Source organism: Elephantulus edwardii, unplaced genomic scaffold (genome assembly GCF_000299155.1).
Source record: "Elephantulus edwardii isolate Elephantulus edwardi_28Jun2011 unplaced genomic scaffold, EleEdw1.0 scaffold00135, whole genome shotgun sequence".
Lineage (NCBI taxonomy): Eukaryota > Metazoa > Chordata > Mammalia > Macroscelidea > Macroscelididae > Elephantulus > Elephantulus edwardii.
In genome coordinates, this window is record NW_006399885.1 from 1,379,829 (window position 1) to 1,403,287 (window position 23,459).

General features: G+C 43.5%; 1 protein-coding gene across 1 annotated transcript in view; it reads right to left on the bottom strand.

The window, feature by feature from the left end:
• Positions 1-23,459, bottom strand: part of LOC102846431 (lambda-crystallin homolog) — a 212,384-nt gene that overhangs the window by 20,072 nt on the left and 168,853 nt on the right. Inside the window, exon 4 of the mRNA XM_006894125.1 lies at positions 16,346-16,540. Coding sequence (XP_006894187.1) covers positions 16,346-16,540 — 195 coding nt within the window. The remainder of the gene's footprint in view (positions 1-16,345; positions 16,541-23,459) is intronic.

Below are 23,459 nucleotides of genomic sequence, written 5' to 3' on the forward strand. Positions count from 1 at the left end.
ATTCCCCCCCCCCCCATTTTCTACAACCATCTTATCTTCTCATTTTATTTTCCATTTATATTTTCTATTTTCAGCAAGTAACCATTTTTATTTGTTGGTCTCATTTTTAAAGGCCAGAAAGGCCATCTTTTCATGTCTCATTCTTTTTTTTTTTTCATCTTCTCTGGTCATATTTCACTCTAGGTTTGGCCATACTTGGCCCAGGATTTCCCAGCTTTCTTGTGGAAATATTCCCTTTACTTTGCTGCCACCCCCGCCAGGTACAAAGCCCTGCTGCTCAGGGCTCTAGGCAAGGCCACAGTCCTTCTTCCCCTCCACCACCAAGCTTCTTTGCACGAAGGCAAAAAAGTTATTTACTGTCTTTACTGAGAAACAGTAGTAAAGGGAATAACTGAAAGTTAGAAAAAGTTTTCTCTTAGGAGTCAACAGAATCCAACCCACTCTCGTCAAATTGGTTCCAGTTCGTGGTGACGACCTCAGCCTCCACTGGATTTCCAAACCTGGATTCTCGGTGGGAAGAAGACTTCCCCTTCTTTCTCCCGTGGAAGAGCCAGCGAATGCAGACCGCTGACCTTGCAGTCCAACACGGAACGTGGGAGTAGGATGATGAAATGCAGCAGTAAGAAGCAGGGAACTGTGGCCAGCCCTTGTTAAGCCCATGAAGGCCAGCTGATGTGCTTGCTTTCAAAACAGCCTCCAGGGGAGGGTGAAGGAGAAGTCAGCCTCAGCCTCCAGGAGTTGAAGCTCTCCAGGGGTGAAACAAACTTCAGCGAGGCAAAGATGGGCTGGAAGTGGGGAATCCTGGGGTTGGAAGCACTCAAGTACTATTGGGGTGGGAGTGTGGGGATCTCTTTTCAAGAGTTTCCAACCTTGGGATTCCTATAACAGGCACAGAGAGCAACGTAGGCACTAACTCTAAAGCTTCAACTAAGAACTGTGATGGTGCTTTAGGCCTTCTAGTGAAAAACTTAGCGGTCTCATGAGTTGGTTCACTCCAGTTTTATATACTTACCTATCTTTTTGTTTTCTATACTCTTTGTTTGAGTGCTGGTGGTGTAGCCAACAGCATGTATCAGATGGCTAACTGAAAGGTTGGCAGTTCAAGTCCACTTGCTGCTCTTTGGGAGAGGGATGGGCAGCCTCCTCCCACAATTTACGGCCTGGGGCACCGGATGAAGGATCCCAGAAGTCAGACTCCGCTGGACTCTTTGCCTCACTCCTGCCCGCAATATGAAACTGGCTTCGAGGCAGGGACAAAAAAGGCCTGGTTAAGTCATTCCTGCCCACACTGCCTTCCAAGTAGAAGGTGAGGCAAATACCTGATTTCAATAAATAAAAAAGAAAAGACTGCTAGATGCCTCCCCACTGTGACTCAAAGTTTTGTGGTTAGGTTTGCGAGCAGCCCGCTCTCTTGCCAACAGCTGCCAAGTTTTCTTGGAAACAAGACACAAACATTCCTGCGGGATGACTCGGGTAAACTGCGCTAACCCGTCCAACAGCTGGCTGAGCAGCACTGTAACTGATGCAGCAGGCCACTGAATCATCCCCATAAAACGCTCATCCTGTCACGATCCCTCTGCCAGGACCCGAAGGAGAAAGCTCGCAGGGGCAAAAGGACGAGAAACGCTGGGCAACGATACACACTGCTGACAGCCACACACTGACAGAATCTTCTAGAAGGCATCCGGCCCACATCTATCCAGTTGGGAATGTGCTGCTGCTCTGACACAGCACTTCTGCTCCTGGGAACCGCTGTACGAAAGATGCCAGGAGAAGAGACTGGATGTGCAAAGAAGTTCACACGGGCATTTCAAGAACAGGAATGAACTTAAAATGGACTTCTACCAGGGGATTAAATGAAACTATCTTAAAATGACCTTACAATCAGGGAAAGATGACTTTTAAAATAGATTCAAAAACAGGAATTCTTGAGAGCTGGAAGGAGAGATCTCACCAGGAAAGAGAGATCTCACCAAAACAGCCATGTTCCTGGAGCCTCCAAATTCCTGACTATGCAGGTGGGAAGAGTGGAATACAGGAGTCTCTTCAGGGACTGCGGAGTTGGATCCCTGAGAGAGAATCACTGGAGGAAAAGTGATCCCAGTGTGGCATTTGTGGGTCTGTGGAGAAGTATATTTGCTGTCATGAAGTCCACCAAAATTCCTTAAGGACAGGACAGAATGAAATTCTGATTCCTTATCACCTCAGAGCCCAGCTGCAGTCAGGCGCATAGTAAGAGTCTAATAAGTGGATTGAAGGGGGGCGGGCGAAGGAATTCTCAAGAAGCTATCACAGATGACTAAAAAGACATGGGAAAATTTAAAAGAAATAGATGGAACCATGAAAAAAGAAAAGGCTCTTTATTTAGAGCCAATACAACAATAGGTGACTTTTTCTTCAAAAATAAAAATTATAAACAAAAAGGAAGAGAGGAAAGACTCAAAGGGCTGTTCCCAGCTCTGAAGGGCACAGGGACAAGACACTGCTGTGGTTTCACTTTGCTATGCTTTGCCTGTAACAGCACTTACAGTGAGACAAATAACAATATTATCTGAAGGAAAGGGGAAGGTCTTGGCATTAACACACACACACACACACACACTTAAAAACCCAATCCTTTTGCATGAGTAGGTTTACCACCACTCAACAATTAGTGATATCTATATGGGGTCAGCCCCCAGGCAGAGGGCTTCTTCTTAAAGAGGTTTGAACCAACATCATTGGAGATAAGAAACTGGGAAAATCAAAGTATTTAGAATCTAGAATTTAGTTATTTGCTAATCATATAATCTGAGAAGCTGGACTTCATATATAACCACATATATATGAAGAAGAACATGGCTTTAGGATTGAAGGAAGACTCACTCACAGCTTACAATATGTAAATGACTCAGTCTTTCTTGCTGAAAATGAAGAGGACTTGAAGCACGTACTGATGAAAGCCAGAGACAACTGCATTCAGAATGGATTACACCTAAATGTGAGGAAAATGAAAATCTTCACCACTAAACCAGAAAGTAACATCGTGAGAAATGGAGAACACACAGAAGTTGTCAATGATGCCATTCTTCTTGGACCAACAACAATTACCCTTGGAAACAACAATCAAGAAATCACATGATACTGCACAAACCTGCTGCAAGAGCTCTCTCTAGAGTTTTGGAAACAAGGATGTTTCTCACTTTGAGTACTTAGCGCACCTGTCCCAGGCCACGGCACTGTCAAATCACCTCATGTACATGAAGAAGCTGAATGGTGCAAAACGAAGATAGAAATAAAGAACCAATGTATTCAAACTCTGGTACTGGGAAGAAGACACTGTGGACTGTCAGAAAAAGCAAATCTTGCTTAGAAGAAATACATCTCAAACGTTCCTTAGATGTGAGGCTATAAGACTTCAGCTTGTCTGGGATGGACATTTCATTAAGAAAAGCCAGTTGTCAGGAAAGGACACTATAAATCCCACTGCCATTGAGTGCTCCTCCACTGGGTTTCTGAGGCTGCCCGGAAACCCTGCTGGGGGGGTCAGCTATGGACTGATTCTGACTAATGGCAGTGAGCTTTGAGTTTTTAATCTTTGGAGAAGTACATTGGCTCCTCTTTCCCCCATGGCATGGCTGCTGGATTCTAACCACAGACCTTTTAGTTAGCAGTGCAACACCTAAATAGAAGGTCACTCTCATAGATTGAATCATATCTCCCCGAAACATATGTATATAATGATAAAATGTGTAAGCTATGCAACAATCCCTCCAATCTGATCAACTAAACAGTTGCAAGAGGAATAAGAGTGGAAACAATTACCCCCAATCAAAGCACCGTAACTCAGCATGAAAGAAGCTAGAGTGTGATTTATCATATCTTTTATCTCATTAGAAACTAAATGGGAGGAAAACGGGACAACCAGGGAGTGAGAGGCCTTGCTGCCATTAAAAAATTCTTTCCAGGAGTGGAGTGTGTCTTTGGGGACTTGGGTCTCTGGCCAAGGAAGCTCCTCAACACTGGGAAATGTCAGGACATATGGAGATCTCCAGGGAATGCCAGGAATACAGATGCAGGGGGAGAGGGAGCAGAGCGGCGAATAAAAAGACTTTCCTCCAGAGTAAGAGAGAAAGCCCTTCCGTAGAGATGGAACCTTGAATTTGGACTTCTCTCTTCTTAAACTGCAAGACAAGACATTTCCATTTGTTAAATCTATCTATTAGAGTGTCTATGCTATAGCAGCATCAGATAATTGTCTGCTAAAAGAACAAACAAATTTGTCTTGGAAAAGTGAAGTCAGAATGCTTCTTAGAAACTTGGATTGTTAAGATCTTATATCCCATACTTTGGTGATGTTGTCAGGAGTGGCAAGCACCTGGGGAAGACAGCGTGCTTGGAAAAGTAGCCAAAACTCAAAATCTGCTGCCACTGAGTTAATTCCCACTCATGGTGACCGTCCATCCATCAAGTTTCTGAGGCTGTGGACATCTGTGGAATGAGACTACCCATCTGCCTATCAGTGAGCTGGGCAGTATGAAATACACCACATCACAAGAAGTCGCTCAGTGAGATGACTGTCACAATGGCTCCAACAATGGCACAGCAGAGATTGAGGACTGGGTGGGACTGGGAGGGGTTTGTTCTGTTGTGCAGGGTAGCATGATGAATCTAAGCCAATTCAATGATACCTAACAGCAAGGGGGTTGATGTGAGTTGAAACTGAGTAGCTTTCTGTTTGCTTATTTATTAATGTGTCTGTTGTATAGTGCACCTGAAACTGAGTAAATGTCTATCAAAGAAAAATCACTGAGCAGGAACCCAGAGGAGATGAAGGGAGACATCCCCTTCCTCTCAGAGCCCTGTGTACAGTGGGGAGGACAGCTGAGGTCTCCTCCATGAGACTCAAGTCAGGAAGCAAAGCAGCCAAACACAAGATGTATCTTTTCATCAGCAAAGGAAGAAAGGGCAGCACACAGAGAGAACACAGAGCTGAGGAGGCAGGGACCACCTCAGCCAGGTTCTTTCTCACTAGGAGATTCACTTAGACACTTTTCCTATTCATTATTAAGAAGAAAAACCCTAAATATTTAAGCTTTATAAACTTATTCTTAGTGTGGGTCCAGTTCCAGAAGAGGAGTGCCGTGTGGAAGGCACAGGCTTGAATTTCTCTTGGGTCTTTAACTGCCTCTAACCTGCTGCCATTTGAAAATCTTTTTTGCCAAGTGCACAGACAAGGTGCCCAGCATGTATAATGTAATGTTTTACTCAACCTCAGCTTGTTCCAGCTGGACAAGCGTCAGGTCAGCCGCACCCTGGAGCAATCCGCACGATTTCCAACATTCTCCTCTGAAGTAAAACTCCTGAGCAATCCCCCCTCACTGCTCTGAGGGACCGCCTGGAACATGCCTCCTCTTGCCAAGCTTCTCGGGCCTCAAGCTGAAGGCTCCTGTGACTGTCCTGATCCAAAGTCTGTGGAGCAAGTGGCTAAGTGGTAGTTTGCTCTATTTGCTTCTTTTGGCCTGGGAGCCAGCACTTGATACCATTTTTCCTCCAGAGATGGAGCCCCTAGGCAGTGCAGAGCGTTACGCTTCTCAGCTCCTAAGCATTATATCAGAGGTTTGAGTCCACCCGTTAGCTCTTTGGAAGGAAGGCCTGGTGATGATCTACTTAAGGAAAAAAATCAACCCTTGAAAAGCCTATGGAGCACAGAGCTACCAAAACACACACAGGCTGCCACGGGTCAGTGTCGATTGGAGAGCAACTGGTGTACACTAGTTTGGTTGGTTGGTGTTTTTTTGATTTGGGGGTTTTTCCCTAGGAGTAGATTTCCAAGTCAGGTGATATATTCAACCAGACATGAAGAATCTAGAAAGCAAAATGCTTAGGTTAACATTTATGTAAAAAGTTCTCAGAGGAATGACTGTGACCTTCAAGAACTTCACAGACTCTCAGGAAAAGATAGGACAATCCCTGGGCCCTGTGATGGCTTCCTTCCCACTTACTGAGTGACAGTGAGACGTCCTGGGGATTCACAGGGAGGTGGGCAGCTGAAACCCCCCAGCCACTCAATGGAGAAAGATGAGGTGGACTGCTTCTCTAAAGACCTACACCCTCAGAGACCACAAAGGGCTGTCCCACTCTATCCCCAGGGCTCACTGGGAGTCAGAATTCACTCCATAGCAGTAAGTGTGATTTCTTTGAATCACTGGAGCCTTAGTGGCATAGTGGTTAAGGCCTTGGCTGCTAACCAAAAGGTTGATGGTTCAAACTCACCAGCGATTCAGTAAGAGAAAAGAGCTTGCCATTATTTCCACAAAGATCACAATTTAGGAGAACCTACAAGGTATTTCTAGTCTGTAATATAGAGCTACTTTGAGTCCAAACTGACTGGACAGGACACAACCTACACTAAATGAGGCTTATAAAAGGAGAAGAGAAATCAAAGGATTGGTCACCTCCATTTGATCACAGCACATGATGGAGACAGAAGTGAATTTTAAAATATGAGGTCATCCTTTGCCCCTGCCAGTTCCTATTTGGGTAACCCTCCACCTTGCTCTGTAGACTAACAAAAGTAGCTCAGGATGAGGAAGGAACGTGCCCCCCAGACTCAAAGGCACCAAATCCTTAGCTGAAGAGCAGGACAGCACACACTCTTACAAGTTCAAGTGCAATCAAATTGGGAGCGCCTTCTCTAAACAGGAAAGGTGTTCTCTTCCTCCTAAAGAGATCTAGTTGGTTCAGACAGGTGACTGATTACAATTTGCATCCCTGCTCAGGAAGTGAAGTGGGCAGATGAGGATGGACGAGGCTAAGTGTGACAGAGGAGAAGGAAGACACTTGTTATTAGGAGCTGTTGAGTAGGATCTACCTAATAGCAACCTTATTATGTACAACAGACCAGAATCCTGCCCAGTCCTGCACCTTCCTAACAACTGTTGCCATGTCTGAGCTCACTGTGTTAATGTGTCTCACTGAAGGAAACTGCTTACTGCTTTCCTTCCAAACAAGTCAAAGTGTGTCAACAAGTGGCAGTGTCTCAGTAGACAAGCATTTCAGTTATATCCTCTTTGCAGTATGTTTTGATTTGTTTGTGGTTCAATATGAGATAAACTTAAAAGACAATTTTCATATTTCTGTTGGAGAAACAGAGAATGAGGACTGATTACCACAACTCTATGGTAATCATGGGAGGCTTTTTCCACAAAGTAGACACATGTGTGTAAGATGAGCTGGAGTCAGAGACAGAGAGAGCCAGCACCAAGAGAGCCTCCCCAGGTCACACACACGCAGGCAGGAAGCGAGAAGACAAGACAAAGAGAAGGCTGTATACACTGCACTTCACTGAGATGGAGACACCAACAATTTCATTATTCTTTAATGGTAAGGAAGGAAAAAATGCTGCAAATGAATCTAAGATAAACCATCAGTTGTACTGTTCCTCCCAATTTCAGGAATGTAAAAATGTAAAAGTCTATCTTAGAACTGATGAAATGCAATGTTGAAGACTCTGAGCCAAGGTCTCAGCAGGCAGCCGTTGAAAGAAGAGTGTTTCCAAACATAATGTTACAGATTCCTGGGGATCATGTTACAGTGCAGATTCTGACCCAGTGGATCTGGGTTGGGACCTGAGAGGGTGCATTCCCAGGGGACGCCTGTGGTGGCCCACCGATCAATCACTCTGTGGGTGCTGAGAATGTAAGCACAACAGCTCACACTACTACAGTGGGGACAACTGTTACATACACACACAAGGAGAAAAAAACAAAACACAAACCACCCATCATCTTCATCTTTACAAACCACAGCAATCACTCACAGCTTTTATTGCCAGATACCGGCACAAGCTCTTCACACTGTCACCACTACAGTCAGTTCTGACTTACAACAAACCTACAGGATGGAATGAAATTACCCTCGAGGGGTTTCAAAGACTGTCCACTCTAAGTCCCCAGGAGAAGGTTTAGCACTTTAGTCACCGTGCCACCAACACTTTCCTTTTCTTATAAATGGCCCCAGTGAATCCTCATAATATGTCCTTAAGAAATCAGTGTCAGGGAGCTCTGGTGGCCTAGTGGCAAAAAGCTGCACTGCAATCTCATAGGTACGTGGTTCAAATCCACCAGATGCTCTGCTGGAGAAGGGGTGGGGGGCAATCTTCTTCTGTACCAGTCAGATCTGATTTGACGGTACACACACACACAAATAATAAAATTTAAAAAAAAATCAGTGTCATGATTACAAATGAGGGCACTGAGGGTTAAGAAGAGTGCTGAGCCTGGAGACTGAGAACCATCATCTCAGGGGATATCAAGGTTAGTTGGTGCAACATAATCACAAAAGAAATGTTCTAAAAAGAAAGAAAAGAAAAAAGAGGAGAGAAGAGGAGGGAAAGAGAGAGAGAAAGAGAGAGAGAGAGAGAGGGAAAGGAAAGGAAAGAAAGGAAAGGAAAGGAAAGGAAAGGAAAGGAAAGGAAAGGAAAGGAAAGGAAAGGAAAGGAAAGGAAAGGAAAGGAAAGGAAAGGAAAGGAAGAAAGATATTTTAAATCCTACACTATAGCACTTTGGTCAGTAGTGACTGGGGTCTGAAAGTTTGAGTGGCCATGAAAGGTACAACTATTGGTCTCTCCCTGTCCAAAGCAAAAGAGAATGAAGAAAATCAATTTGTCTAAATGACTAATGGGCCAGAGGAGCCTCGGCTTTCACAGTCTCAAGACCGGAAGAACTAGAGGGTGCCCAAGTGCCACAGCAAACAAGTCTGAAAGGGATTGTATTAGAAGGTCCTGGACAGAGAGAAAAAAAAAACGTAAGAAAATGCAAAATCACAGAATACACCAGGCTTACTCACCAGACAGAAATTGGTTCAGGCTCAAATTCTCTGCTCGAAAAGAAATAAAAATAATCTTTAAATTGATTACTACCACCAAGGAGGCATGCATTCCTTAGAATAGTCAACTATTTGAGATCAAAAGAACAGCATTTAACCAAGGACAAAGTTCAGAAGGCAGAATGTCTGAAAATCGTGAGATTTAGAGTTGTTGCTGTTGTTGTTGTGTTATATGCCGTTGAGTCGCCTACAACTCATAGAGACCCTATGTACAACAGCCCTAAATTCTGCTCTGTCCTGTGCCAATCTCACTGCCTCTGACACACGTACCTAATTACCTCAGTCATTGAATCAATCAATTTCATAGAAGGTCTTCCTCTCCTACGTGGTCCCTCCACCCTCTCAAGCATGAAAGCTTTCCCCAAGGATTAGTCCCTCCTTGCAACATGTCCAAAGTATATCAGACAAAGCTTCAGAACCCTTGCCTCCAAGGAGCAGCCTGGTTTAACCCTCTCTAGGATGAACCTGTTCATTTTCCTAGCAGTCCATGGTATATTCAATACTCTTCTCTAACACCACAGCTCAAAGGCATCAATTCTCCTTCTATCCTCCCTAGTCATTGTCCAATTCTCTGATGCATAACAAGTGATTGCTAAGACCATGGCCTGTATCAGGCACACCTTAGTCTCCAAACTGACATCATTGTTCCTCAGTACTTTGGAGAGGTGGCTGACAGCAGATTTTCCCAATGCAAGTCATCTTTTAATTTTCTGGCTGCTGGTACCAAGAGTGTTGATTGTGGAGCCAAGCAAACTAAAGCTGTTAATAATCTCAATCTCTTCAACATCCATCCTGATGCTGCCAATTGGCCCAGTGGTGTGAATCTTTGCACTTCTAAAAAATTTGAAAATCTATGCAAAATGAGTTGGCTGCTCTCAATGGCCTGTAGTGATAAACTCATGACTCCTTAAATCTCTATTCTAAAGAGCACCTTTAATAGATTTACACAAAAGGCTCATTGGTTGATTTTACCTCACGATTGTTCAGTGACACTTTAATTAACTGAAACAATTGCTCTTAACAGTTGACATTTGTATCTGAAATACATTTCAAAGGCAAAGTTCCAGACTCCTAAAGCATTTTGTTTATGCCCCACAGACTGCATACTGCCTGACAGAGCAAGAGCCCAAGAAGTGGGTTTTTAAAGCTGAGGGCCCCAAGAGAAGAAAATCCAAAGGAAGGATCAAGTCTGAGGTAAGCAATTTTCAAAGTTCATCACCACCAACATATTCCAACAGGCTGAGAATGTGCTGATGGCCTTATGATTCACTCCTGCTCATCTCCACCTACCAACACTCCATGGTGAAAGGATTTATGGGGATTCAAATACAAGTATTGTCTGGTCAAGAGTATATCATCACAACAGAACTCACTGTGCTAATAATGCCTTAAGACTATTGACTTAAAATCACATTCCTGGCAAACAGGATTCTGTCACGCAGTGACCTGCTCTACGTGCTCTTAGTGGGGAAAAGTGGAAGGTTAGCAAAAAAAGGGAAGATTTTCAACAAGACAGATTGGTACAGTGACAGCAGCAAGGGGCTTGGCCATGATGAAGATGGCACAACACAGGACAAGGTTCAGATCTGTTGCTCATAGGCTGCCTGAGAGTTGTAATCAGCTCAAAGACACCTAGCATGTGGTACCACAAGTTATCTGATACTATGTACTCCATAAAGGCTCCTCGCCCCAATTCTGAAGCCAAAGTGGAAGGGAATGACGGGGGAGAGCACTTGTAAGTTAGTACAAGAGAACCCAGCTCACTCATGCTTTCAGAAGGCTAGGAGCTCATTCTGCTCCCAGAGGGTGTCTGAGCGGCTTGCAGTGCTACATGGGCACAAACATATCAGCACGCCGTGACAAGACAGTGTGTCATGGCCCAAGATGAGGTAAGCACAAGATGCTTCTGATTATCAGTATTCTCTCATCCTGACCTGGAAGTAACACCTGGAGCTTGGCTTTCCCCTTCACTATGCCTGCATGGGGCCCCGAAATCCATCCCCTCTACTATCATAGGACTTCTCTTTGCTGCTTACCTCCAAGTACTGCTCCCCAGAGGTAATGACTGAATGTAATGCAACAGAGAAAACTCAATGAAGTGAAAACCTGGCTCTTCGACAAATAAATAAAACTGACAACCTCTAGCAAAGCTAACAAAGGTAAAGAAAACATGAAAATCAACAACATGAAGAATGAAGGTAGCATTACAGAGCTACAAGTCATCGGAAGGTTAATGAGAGAATACTATGACGAATTTTACACTCATGAATTTACAACTTAGAATAAAAAAATAACCCATGTGTATAAAGTCACAAGCTCCCAAAATTAAGTCATGATGAAAATAGATAATTTGAATAATTTTATAGGCACTAAAGAAGTAAAATATGTCATTTAAAAGTTACCACAAAAACTCTGCAGGCCTAGGTGGTTTCTCAGAAGCTACTGAGAAATCACGAGGCCCAAGAATTTGACCAAAGAGTTAAGAATTACAAAATTTAAATAATCATTTACAGAAACTAGGAGAAAGAAAACTTCCCAACTCATGTTTTGAGGTCAATATTACATTGATACCCAAACTGACAAAGTATAAAAATATATTACTCACCAATACTTCTCATGAACTTAAATGCAACAATTTTCAATAAAACATTAACAAGTTAAATGTCCAGGCTATAAGGGAGCTCTGGGAGCCTAGTGGCAAGAAGCTGAACTGCAATACAAGAGGTATGTGGTTCGAATTCACCAGACGCTCTGCTGGAAAAGGAGGGACAATCTCCTCCTGTACCAGTCAGATTCAATTTGATGGTACACACACGAAAAATAATAATTTTTTTTAAAAAGCGCTTTTAAATGTCCAGGATATAACAACAATGCTATCTACCATGACAAAGGCAGGCTCCAAATTCCAAAACAGATCCTTGGGTGAGTGTAACCAACAGTTGGAGAAGAGCAGCAACATATTTTTCTCTTCATTCCATCCTAACAACAAGACATAGCACTAGCTGGTGTATGGTTGTAAGCCATGACCCTGGCCAGTCCCACCACTGACTAGTTCTTTTCCAGCTTACATGCTGACATGAGGTGTGCACCCTCAAAATTCATACTGGGGTTTGCTGTGCAGAGAGATAATCACAGATTGACCATAGGGACCAGCCCCTAAGGCCCGGCAGAAGGCCCATAGGTCTGTCTCCACACAGCTCAACACCTCTAGCTGTGCCTTCTTTGACTTTCCAACACAGAGCACACTAAACTGCCCAGTGAAAACTCCAGTCTTGGGTCAGAGGGTATGCTAGCTTGGGTCACAGGGTATGAACTTGCTTTGTGAATTCAGAAAGTATGGACACAGAAACACCCATGGTGAGTCCTTGAATAGGGGCAGGTGCCTGTTGGTCTTGCTGAAAGGGTTCTGAAACTCACTGCTTGAAGAAGACACACCACTCAGAAAGAGAACCAGTGCAAGGTCCTGGGAGCCTCTAAACTTGACATCTGTCAAAACCTTATGTTTTTATTGTAAAATACCCTCCAACTCAGCTTTGTTAATGTTAAAGTTCCTTTTACCTTTTGAGGTAAACTTGGAGCACCCCCAAGGCCAGATTCCAGTTCTGTGGGCTGTGAGTCAGGAGGGTGTTACTAAACCCTGGAGGGGCCTGTGGCTCCCTCAGGGATTCAGACTCACAGCAGATGAAGGTGGGGAGATGTGCTAACTTCCTTTTCAGCCATGCCTCAAAGGAAGACTGTCATCCGGGCAGAAATATGAACACACTGTTCAAGCTGCACAATACCCAGGGCAAGAGAAAACAGATCTTATGTGTCCACACTGTGGTGCAATGATAAGTGCACTGAGTTATGTCTGATGGTAGGACTTGATGGCTAATAGTGTCAGTGTAGGGAAAACACCTCTTTGAATAAGCTTAAAACTAAGTCTAGGTCTGATGTTGGTCCCCAACCCTCACAGGACAGGGAGGTCTGCCTGGTCCCAGGACTCAGTGGACAGGACAGTCTGCCTGCTAACAGTGGCTCCTCTGTTGTCAGAACAGACTCATAGCTGACCCTCCAGTGGGTTTTCAGAGGCCGTAAACAGCACAAGAGGAGATTGCCCATATTGTTCCCGTGTGGGGCAGCTGGTGGATTTGAACTGCGTAACTTTGGGATTGCAGCACAGCTTCTTAACACTAGCTCCCTCTTTTGACATCATTGCTATTAAATATCATGGAGTCAAGCACTACTCATAGCAACCCGATGAACAAAAGACTTGAACTCTGTATTGTAACTATCGTTGTTTCTCTATTAGAGAGTAACAATTTTAAGAGAACGTACATTCCAGCCCAAAGACAGGAGAAGGTGACCTGCCTGTGTCCACCATGGTCCCCTGGTGATCACAAAAAAAGCCGCCTCAGCACAGTGCCAGTAAAGGTGGTCCAACAATGGAGACCCCCACCCTCCTCCTCTCTATTCTCTTTACCAGCCTTCCACCCGCAGGTAAAATCCCTGCAATATAATCTCACCCAGTTGCTCACTTGCAACAGGTGAAAAATCTCTGCAGAAGGACCTTACTATCTGCACATTCTCTTTCTTTTTCTAAAATTACCTTCTAGACTCTCAGCGAGGCAATTCTTTAGGTTTTCTTCCTACTTTCTTGGCCTTCACATTTCAGTTGGCATCTTACTCCTGTCATACTAGCTATATGTAGATAGGTTTTAGCTCTCTGTCCCTCCTGGGGGCTCCAGGTAGACTTTCTTGCTGACCAGCGATAAGACAACTCTCAGACTGCCATTTACAGAACTCTGAAGAAGGACCGGAAAAATAAGCCACAGAGAACATCCAGGGTAGAGGAATCAAATCCCCCAGCCTTCTCTCCACCCTCAACTAGACTTTGGGACAGCACACCACTTCCAGTTGCTCTCCTTAGCCTGGCTCATCCAAAGTGAAGTAAGTTCCAGTTGGTGGTCAAAATAGATTCTTTGTACACATGGAGACACAAACACCAAAATCCACTGCTTCCAAGTTAGTCTGACTCATTATCAACTATAGGACTGAGCAGAACTGCCTCGCAGAGTGTCCAAGGCAGCAATCTTCACACAGAAGACTGCCTCACCTTTCCACTGCAGAGCCACTGGGGTGTTTGGATTACTGGTTCTCCCCTTAACCCACAAAGAGCTTCCCTAGAAGGAAGGGACTTTTTCCATTCATTGTCTCACATATTTCAAGTTGGAGAAAGGGACATTTAAAGGCTCACAAACAAAACATAAAACTTCAGAATTAAACTTCCAGTAAACAAGTAAACTCACTGTTGTTGAGTTGATTCTGGCTTATTGTGACCCTCCACCAAACATTCAAGGTTGCAATGTATACAGGAGGAGACTGCCCCCTCTCTCACTTGAAAGGCATTTGTTGGATTTGAATCACCAGCCTTTTGGTTGATAGGCAAGGATGTAACTCACTACCCTATCAGATATCTAGACAAGTAGAAATATTAAAATTTATCTCTGAGGGTATCTTTTTCATTCATGATTTCCTAAGTACTTGAACACTGACAGATATGCAAAAAATGTTCCATCATTTCCAGGAGCTCCAAACTGTCAGCTTACCAATAGAATCCTCAACACTGCATCTTGTCTTAGTGGGGATTTGTAACTGAAGCTATTTAGTGCCAAATGCACATGGCAGGTCAAAAGACTAACCTAAGAAGGATCTGACCTGATGTTGGAGCCAAGGGGTGGGAGGGTCACGTACACCATGCCCATGTCTCGGGTTCATTAGGGATTACCGGGAAGACAAAATGCAATACTCAAGGGAGCTACACCTGGGCCAGCTTCCTGGTTCTTGTCTTAGGGATGGGATTGGTATGCACCTAGGCAAGTCAAGGCAAGAACCATGGACACATCCCAGGTAAAAAACACTGCAAGCCCAGGTACCACCTCCCTCTTGTGTGTGAGGAGCCACGCTCCTACCACCATGTTTATGCAGAACGGGTGTGGGCAAAGGCTGCTGCTTTCCCTGTACAGGAGCTGGGGAGTAACAAAGTGAGTGAACATAAGCCCAGTTACTGTACTGCCCTCTATACCACCACGCTGACGTCTACCTGCAGGTACTGGCATCCCGTACAAAAGGAGACTCGACTGACTATGGCTGCTGGGAGGTGCCATCCAACACACAGCAGTGCTATTTACAGAACAAAGCCATGCCTGACCCTGGGCCATCCTGACAATCTCCGCTGCAATTAAAACCAATGTTGCAGTCACTGTACCAATCCAACCACTGAGGTCTTCCTCTTTTTCACTGACCCTCTATTTTTCCAAGCGTGATGTCCTTTTCAAGGGACTGAAGCCTTCTGAAAATATGCTCAAAGTATGTAAGTCTCACCATCCTTGCTCATACAGAGCACTCCCCCTGCCCTTCTTCCCAGGAGACAGACGCAATCTCTTAATCTACCTGTAATGTCCTTTAATTAAAAGATAAGACTGAATATGTATACAGACAGATAGTACCTGATTTATGGGGTAAGGGAGTTACCACAAACTTCACTTTTGACTGTCAGATACTTTTCTGAGTGGTGGGTACATCTTATTTAGTATTGCATACATATTATAACACATACTTTTCTGGTTTTATCACTTTTTTCCTTTTTTACTATTAATTTTAATGAAGGTGTTATCATTTTTATGCCAACCTCCAAAGACAACTGAAGATCAGATTTCTAAAGAAACTGGTAAAGGACAATAATAATGAAAACTTTTTTCTTTTTTTTTTAAAAGAGGTATTCCATCTAGGTTAAAACTGATTTTTACAACAGAGTCCTTGGAATGGAATCTCATCATAAATTCAATAGCTGTATATCTTCCCTACTTATACAATCAGACAGACATATTACTTCTTGTTGTTGTGTATCATTGAGTCAGAACCAACTCATAGCTGACCCTCCAGCAGATTTCCAAAGGCAGTTAATCGCATGGTAGGAGACTGCCCATCTTTCTCCTCTGGAGCAGCTGGTGGACTCAAACCACATGCCTTCTGGATTGCAGCACAGTTTCTTGCTACTAAGTCACCAGAGCTCCCTTCAAATTTAATATTTATTCATTTTGCACATTATTTGGTCTGTAATATGTTGGGTTCTTTCAGGGCATATAAAATTCCTTAACTCAAAACATAATCTTTTTCCTTCTGAAAAATTTTAATAGAGTAGTGAGGGAACCTGAGACTGTGGGAAAATATAGCACATCACAAATAGATAATTATGGGGAAAGGACATGAAAAGAGCAATCTATCATCATGTCCTCAGATCAAATGTTGTACTGTGTGCAGAATTTTCGAGACATAAAGTAAATTGCTCTTTGAATTTTCTTTCTTTCCCTTTTGAATGAACCTGAGAGGAAAGTTTGTCATAGTTTCCCAATTAGAGCAAAAGATACTGAGTGCTATCTGGCTTGTTCTACTCCTCTCCTAAGTGAGCCAGACAAGGAGGGAAGGGCCCACATACGTCCACGAGCCTCCAGGCCTCGCTGATGATCGCGTACTGGATGCGGTTCAGGACGAAGCCGTCCATCTCCTTCAGGACTCTGATTGGGGACTGTCCGATCTGCTTCATCAGGGCGTGAGTCCGGTCCATGGTTGAAGGGTCCGTGTCCGGGTGTGGAACCAGCTCCACCAGTGGGACATAGTAGGGTGGATTTACCTTAGGACGGGAGAGAAGAAAGCAGAGTCAAGAAGACAGGCCTGGGGATTTGGGGTGTTTTACCCACCGGCAGTCTATGCTCAATCATCTTGGATGGTCGGGGGGAAGAATTTCTCTTTGGAAAGAAAACAACTTTCTCTTTCATTTTTATTTGTGTGAAAGCTAGCCAATCATATTGGGGTTTTGGTAACCATTCATATACATTTTGTTTTATACCATTAATTACAACTGTAAATGTGATGAATTCATTACAATGTCTGATCAACTGTATTATATTTTGCCTTTCTTGTAATCCAACTTAATTTTCACTTCCCTCTATCTCCCTTCTCACCCCTGGCAACCATCCAAAAATTATTCTAGTGGTGTGTAAGCTTTTCCTTAGCTTTATGTAATGATATAATAATCATACCATAATAGTGCTTTTACAGCTGACTTAGGTCCCTCAGCATTACTTCCTCTAGATTCCTCTGTGTTGTATAGTGTTTCATGAATTCTTTGTCATTCTTCAGTGCTGCATAGCACTCCACTGTGTAACATATCATATCGCTTTAGCTATTTGTCTGTTGATAAGTACTTGGGTTATTACTATTTATTTGCTATTGTAAATAGTGCTGCAAAGAATGGCCTCTACATATAGCACCTACTGGCAAGAAACTTGAGAATGAAATTAACTCACAAAAGACAGAGAAAAAGAACTTGAACACAAAATTGTGCATTTTAATTTAAATAATAGCAGCAACAACAAAAGCATAATCAATAGATGAGATATGAGATTGAAATCTGGAGGTGCAGGTTAAAATTCTGACAAGTTTATGGAAAATCTCCAGAACCATGATCTCCATTCTCCCCACCTAGTAAAAGATTTCTCTTCTACAAATTATTTTAGCCTAATGTGTTCCCATTCATCTCCCAAGTCAACCTCAAGCACCAGTTCTTTCCATTCTTAGTAATTACAGGCTAATGTAATTCTACTGTATCAATTAAAAAAATATTGATAACATCTTACTAAAACTTGGTGCTTCCATAACTTCTCTGTGTGTGCCTCAAATACCTGCTTGCACCTGTCCTCTCCCCTTTCACTCTAAAAGATCCGCTCGCACCAGGAAACACAGTGTGTTGGACATGGCTTTGAGACAGGAGATGTCCTGCATGGAAGAACTCTATCCAAAGCTGGTACTAATGGAAACTTCCCTAGCCAAGGTTTTCACTTGCAGCTTTGCTTTCTTTAGTTTACTTCAAGAAACTCTGTTCTAGTCTATTTCCATAGAGAAATACCTACAAATGCCCAAGCAAAACAATGCTTGGCTAAACCTCATTAACTTAATGGCTGAGCCAAATGTGCCAAAGTAAAAGCCACTGCTTCTTGTTCATTCCAACTCATGATGACCCTGAGTGTATCACAGCAGAACTGCACCCTATTGGTGCCTTCCCTTCTCCACACTCTGCAGTGACAAAAGGCCTATCACTTCTATCCCCATCTCTTACAACACTCATGCCCACCACCATATACCTGCCAGGGACTCATCTCCAACCTTGACTATGGCCCTCTCCTCTAAGGCAGCTCCATCCTCTCAGCCTCCTCCACACACCTTCCCTGAGTGATACTGTGTCAAACTCAAGCTATTCCCATTTCCTCCAGGCTCAAACCTTGTTGTGACACTCAACTGCCCACAACAAAAGGCCCAAAATTTACTAGCCATGCAAAAGCTCCATATGTTGGGCCCCTCGACATTTCCCCAGACACACCACATCCTCACACCTCTGAATGAAGATCTGCACACTGGAAAGCTGCTGAGAGAAACTCTCAAGAGCCCTCTGAGTTTACATAAAGGCCACTCTTAGCACAGCAACTACATTCTTCCTAAGGAAGTCAAACCCTGCTTCAGGTTTCCAGAAGGAGACTGGCAATAATGATGCCCAGCTGCCATTGAGGCCGTTCTGCCCATGGCAACCCCAAGTACATCAGAGTAGAATTGCTCCACAGGGTTGTTGACAGCTGGATATGATCTCAGCAATTGATGCAGAAAGGTATTTGACAAAATCCAACACCCCTTCCTGAAAAAGACATTCAGCAAAACTGGAATAGAAGGGAATTTCCTCAACATAGTGAAAAGTATATATGCAAAACCAAAAGCCAGCATCATTTTCAATAGAGAAAGACTAAAAGCATTTTCCTTGCATACAGGGACCTGACGAGGATGCCCACTGTTACTTCTATTCAATATTGTATTGGAAGTATTTGCGAGGGCAATACAACAGAAGAAAGAAATAAAAGGCATCCAGATTGGCAAAGATATGGTTAAACTGCCACTATATGCAGATGATATAGTGTACACAGAAAATGCCAAGGATTGCAACAAAAAAATTGTTAGAGCTAGTAGACCAATTTAGTAGAATGGCAGGATACAAAATCAATATCCAAAAATCAGTAGGATTCCTCTACAGTAACAAGAGAACTCAGAGAAGGAAATCCTGAAAGCTATACCCTTTTGCAACAGTCAACCACAAATTGACATACTTGGGAGTGAACCTAATGAGAGATACTAAAGACCTATACAAAGAAAACTATAGAACATTTCTGGAAAACACAATAAAAGACCTACAGAAATGGAAACATGTGCCCTGTTCATGGATAGGAAGACTCGATATTGTGAAAATGACAGTCCTACCAAAAGCAATCTACATGTTCAGCACAATCCCAAAACAGATACCAAATTCATTTTTCAAGAAGATTGAAAGGGAAATTTTCAGGTTTATTTGGAGAGGAAAGAGACCCTTAATAAGCAAAGAACTTCTCAAAAACAAAAAATGAAGTGGGAGGCATAGCACTCCCTGACCTCAAAACCTACTACACAGTAGTAGTAGCCAAAACAGCATATGGTATCGGTACAATGACAGGCACACAGACCAATGGAACAGAATTGAGAAACCAGAAGTGGACCCAGCTATCTATGGTCAACTGATATTTGACAAGGAAATAAACCCTATCAAATGGGGGAATGACAACCTCTTCAACAAATGGTGCTGGAATAATTGGACTGCTACCTGCAGAAAGCTGAAACAGGATCCACATCTCACACCATACACAAAAATCAACTCAAGGTGGATCAGAGACCTGGGAGTAAAGCCCAAAACCATAAAGTTAATCAGAGACAAACTGGGATCAAGCTTAGAAGGCCTAGTTTATGGTATAAGGAGACTGCCAAGTCCAGCCAGAAATGTACAATGTGGAGAAGATAAAATGGATGAGTGGGACCTTCTAAAGACTAAATATCTGTGTGCACTAAAAACATTTTCCAACAGAGTAAAAAGAAAACCTATTGACTGGAAACAAACATTTGGCAATACCATTTCAGACAAAAGTCTCATATAAAAATTTACAGAATCCTACAGGGCCTTCACAAGAAGACGACTGATGATACAATTATGAAATGAGCAAAAGACATGGAAAGAATTTTCATAGAGGAAGATATTTGGATGGCCAACTGACACATGAAGAAATGCTCCAAATCACTGGCAATAAGATGCAAATCAAAATCACAATGAGATACCATCTCACTCCAGTAACAGTGGCAAAGTTTAACAGGACAAGTAATAAATGTTGAAGAGGATATGGTGAGAAAAGAACTCTTTGGCAAAGTTAAACAGGACAAGTAATAAATGTTGAAGAGGATATGGTGAGAAAAGAACTCTTACACACTGTTGGTGGGAGTGTAAAATGGTTCAACCATTCTGGAAAGCAGTTTAGTGTTTCCTCAAAAAGCTGAATGTAGAAATTCCATATTACCCAGCTATTCCATTGTTTGGAATATACCCCTAGAAAATGAGAACTGAGGCACAAATGGAGACTTATACACCAGTGTTCATAGCAGCTTTATTAACCATTGCAAGAACATGGAAACAGCCCAAATGTCCAAACACAATCGAATAGATTGAGAAAATATGGTACATTCACACAATAGAATACTATGCAGCATGAAGGAACAATGATTTTGTAAATCACTACTTAACTCTGGAGAGTCTGGAGAGCATTATGCTGACTGAACTAACTCAGTGTCATAATGCCAACTACTGTATGAAACCATTATTGTAGAACATGTATAAGGATCCAAGAGGGAGAAGGGAGGAGCAGAGGGTTGAGGATGAGTAGGGGGTAATAGCCAGGGTTGTACAATTTGATGGGTGGAGGGAGGGGTGAGTAAAGGAAATGGGAAAGAAATAGCTGGTGTAAAAAACAATGTGTACAAACTTTGTAAGTCAACCAGTATAAAATAAAAATTTTATTAAAAAAAAAAAAGTTAATTTCCATGCCTTTCTTCTGAGGAACCTCTGGATGAACTTAAACCTCTGCCCTCTCAGCAGCTGGGAACTTAACCATTTGCACAACTCCAGTCACCTGACAACAGTGATACTGCTCTTCCTGCCATCATGGCGGCCCTATCTGTGTACAGACGAAACTGTTCCAGAGTGTTTTCAAGGCTCCAATTTTTAAAACAGATCCTAAAGTATCTCTGAGTGGGTTAGAACTGCCAATCTTTCCAATAGTAGTGAAGTATTTAACCGTTTTCCATTTCAATTTAGCACAGTCGGAAAGATGAGAGGATGGTGATAACCAAAGTGATTTTATTACAAAGGTTAAGGAATGTCTTGAAACTCTGTGGTTTTTCTGACACACATACATACACACATACAAACACACCCAACATAGGGACCCCAAGACAGCCCCACTTCTTCTGCTGAATCTGGCTGGGAGACTGGAAAGCACCCCTCAAGAAGAGGGGAGACAAACAGAAACAGACAAGTGGGTGAGGCACTGAATATTTCACAGCCCTGGACTCTGCACCCCACTCAGCTCTGGGCACAGGAGGGGATTGTGTCCCTGTGAGGCTCTTTGAGGGCTCAGGTTGAGGGAGAGACACAGTGGAGCTTTCTCTCATTCAGCCCTGTGAAAGTCCTGCGAAACTGACACAGAGCTGCGAGGCATGTGATCACACCGATAGCACAGCGTGGCCACACAGAATCCCCATTGATTCTCTGTGCAGTGGATCAGATGAAGTCCAGCAGCCAGGAGAAAGGCAGACCGGCATCTGCCCAGAAGGCAGCTGTAACAATTTCCAATTCATTCACATGAACGCCTCTGAGGCGGCCATGGAGGAGGGGATGCCAGGCCCTCCTGTCCAGCTGGAGCTCTTCTCCCTGGGACAACTAGGACATGCACTTAAATAGGAAAGGAGCTTTTGGTTTACCTGTGGCTGAGCATAACCAGGCAGCATGGAAACGCTCCATACACCCTCTGTCACTAGGTGAGGGCTCGCTCACCCTCCCACATGGGGGGTGGGGAGAGACAGAGACAGAGACAGAAAGAGACACAGACAGAGAGACAGAGAAAGAGAGAGACAGAGACAGAGACAGAGACAGAGAGAGGAACCGAGTCTCTGGACCTGTGGGAGGTGAGGATCTGTGCAGGGATGAGGGGCACGCAGGTACAGGAAGACATGCAGACACACACGCCAATCTGTAGACACCAAACACAGAAATCTGACACTTAAACCACCCATCAAGGAGGTCAGGTGGTGTGGTGTGGGACAGGTGATCAAGACCCAGAAGTGCAGATGCACACAGACAGCAACCCTGGGCGGCTGGAGGGGTACACTGACTATTAACATGTACGGAAGCTGCACATTTGCGGACCCATGTGTCTCCGTGAGCACAACGGGCAGTCTCCAAACTGAATTCACTCACAGCACAGCCCTATGCGGCAGCAGTGGCACCATAAGGTGACTTGATTGGACGAAAGAATCCACCACCCTTTCTGTGGGATCATCAAGTTATCTCACATACAAACGGGGAAGGATAAAAGGGGGAATGTGCCTTGTAAAGCAGAGCTGAAGCTGTCGGTAAAAATACTGCTCATTTTAGTCAGAGATTAGAGGACAGAGATTGCAGTGCAAATTCACTGTCAGTTGCTCTCCCTCTGTTGCTATAGGAGGCCCCGATGGTGTAGAAGGTTAAGTGTTGGGCTGGTAACTGAAAGGTCAGTGATTGGAATCCATCAATTACTCCCTGGGAGAAGGGAGGGCAGTCTCCTCCCATGAAGATCTGCAACCTTGAAAACCTGGTAGAAGGTTAATTAACTTGATGGCAGTAGATTTTCTTTAAGGGGGGGTCTTATAGTCCAGGAGAAACCCCCTTGTTGTTTGTTGTTGCTGTTGTTGTTAAGTACCATCAAGTAGGTATCAACCCATTGCTGACCCTCCAGCACGTTTTCAAGGCAATAAATAGTATAGAAGGAGACCACCCATCTTTCTCTATTGAGCAGATCATGGATTCGAATCATGTACCTTCAGGTTGGCAGAGCAGTTACCTGCTGCTTTTCCTGTTTTGTTCTGTTTTCTATGATGCACAGTCTTTGTCATCTCAGCTCACATGTAGACTGCCTACCCATCTTATCCATGAAGAACCTTCCTAGAAAAGGTGCTAAGAGAACACATGTGTGTCCCACATGATGGCTGGCTGGTCTTCTGTGAGTGTGAGGACAAGACAAATGACTGGGGGCCATCAGAGCACAGGTCTACTTAACACATACGAGGCGCCACAGGCAAAGCACCTGGGAGGCAATTGGTTTGGTTTTTCTGTCCAGCTTAGACTGACTTATCCAAGACTTCCCAGTTCTCTAACGCCCTAGAAATCAATGCAATGATCAAAAGTGGCCAGTACAAGCATAGAGTAAAGAAAGGATTGAATTATAAAGATAGTTAACGTAACTTGATTTTGTTTTAGTTACAATCAGTTTTGGTTAAAACAATTTCTATAAGAAAAGGTTAATTTTCCCGGCGCTGGCTAAAAATCGCCTGTGACTTCATCCATAGCCACTGGTGAGAGTCAGCGCCCAGAGCCATCAGGGGCTTTAAGCTCGTTG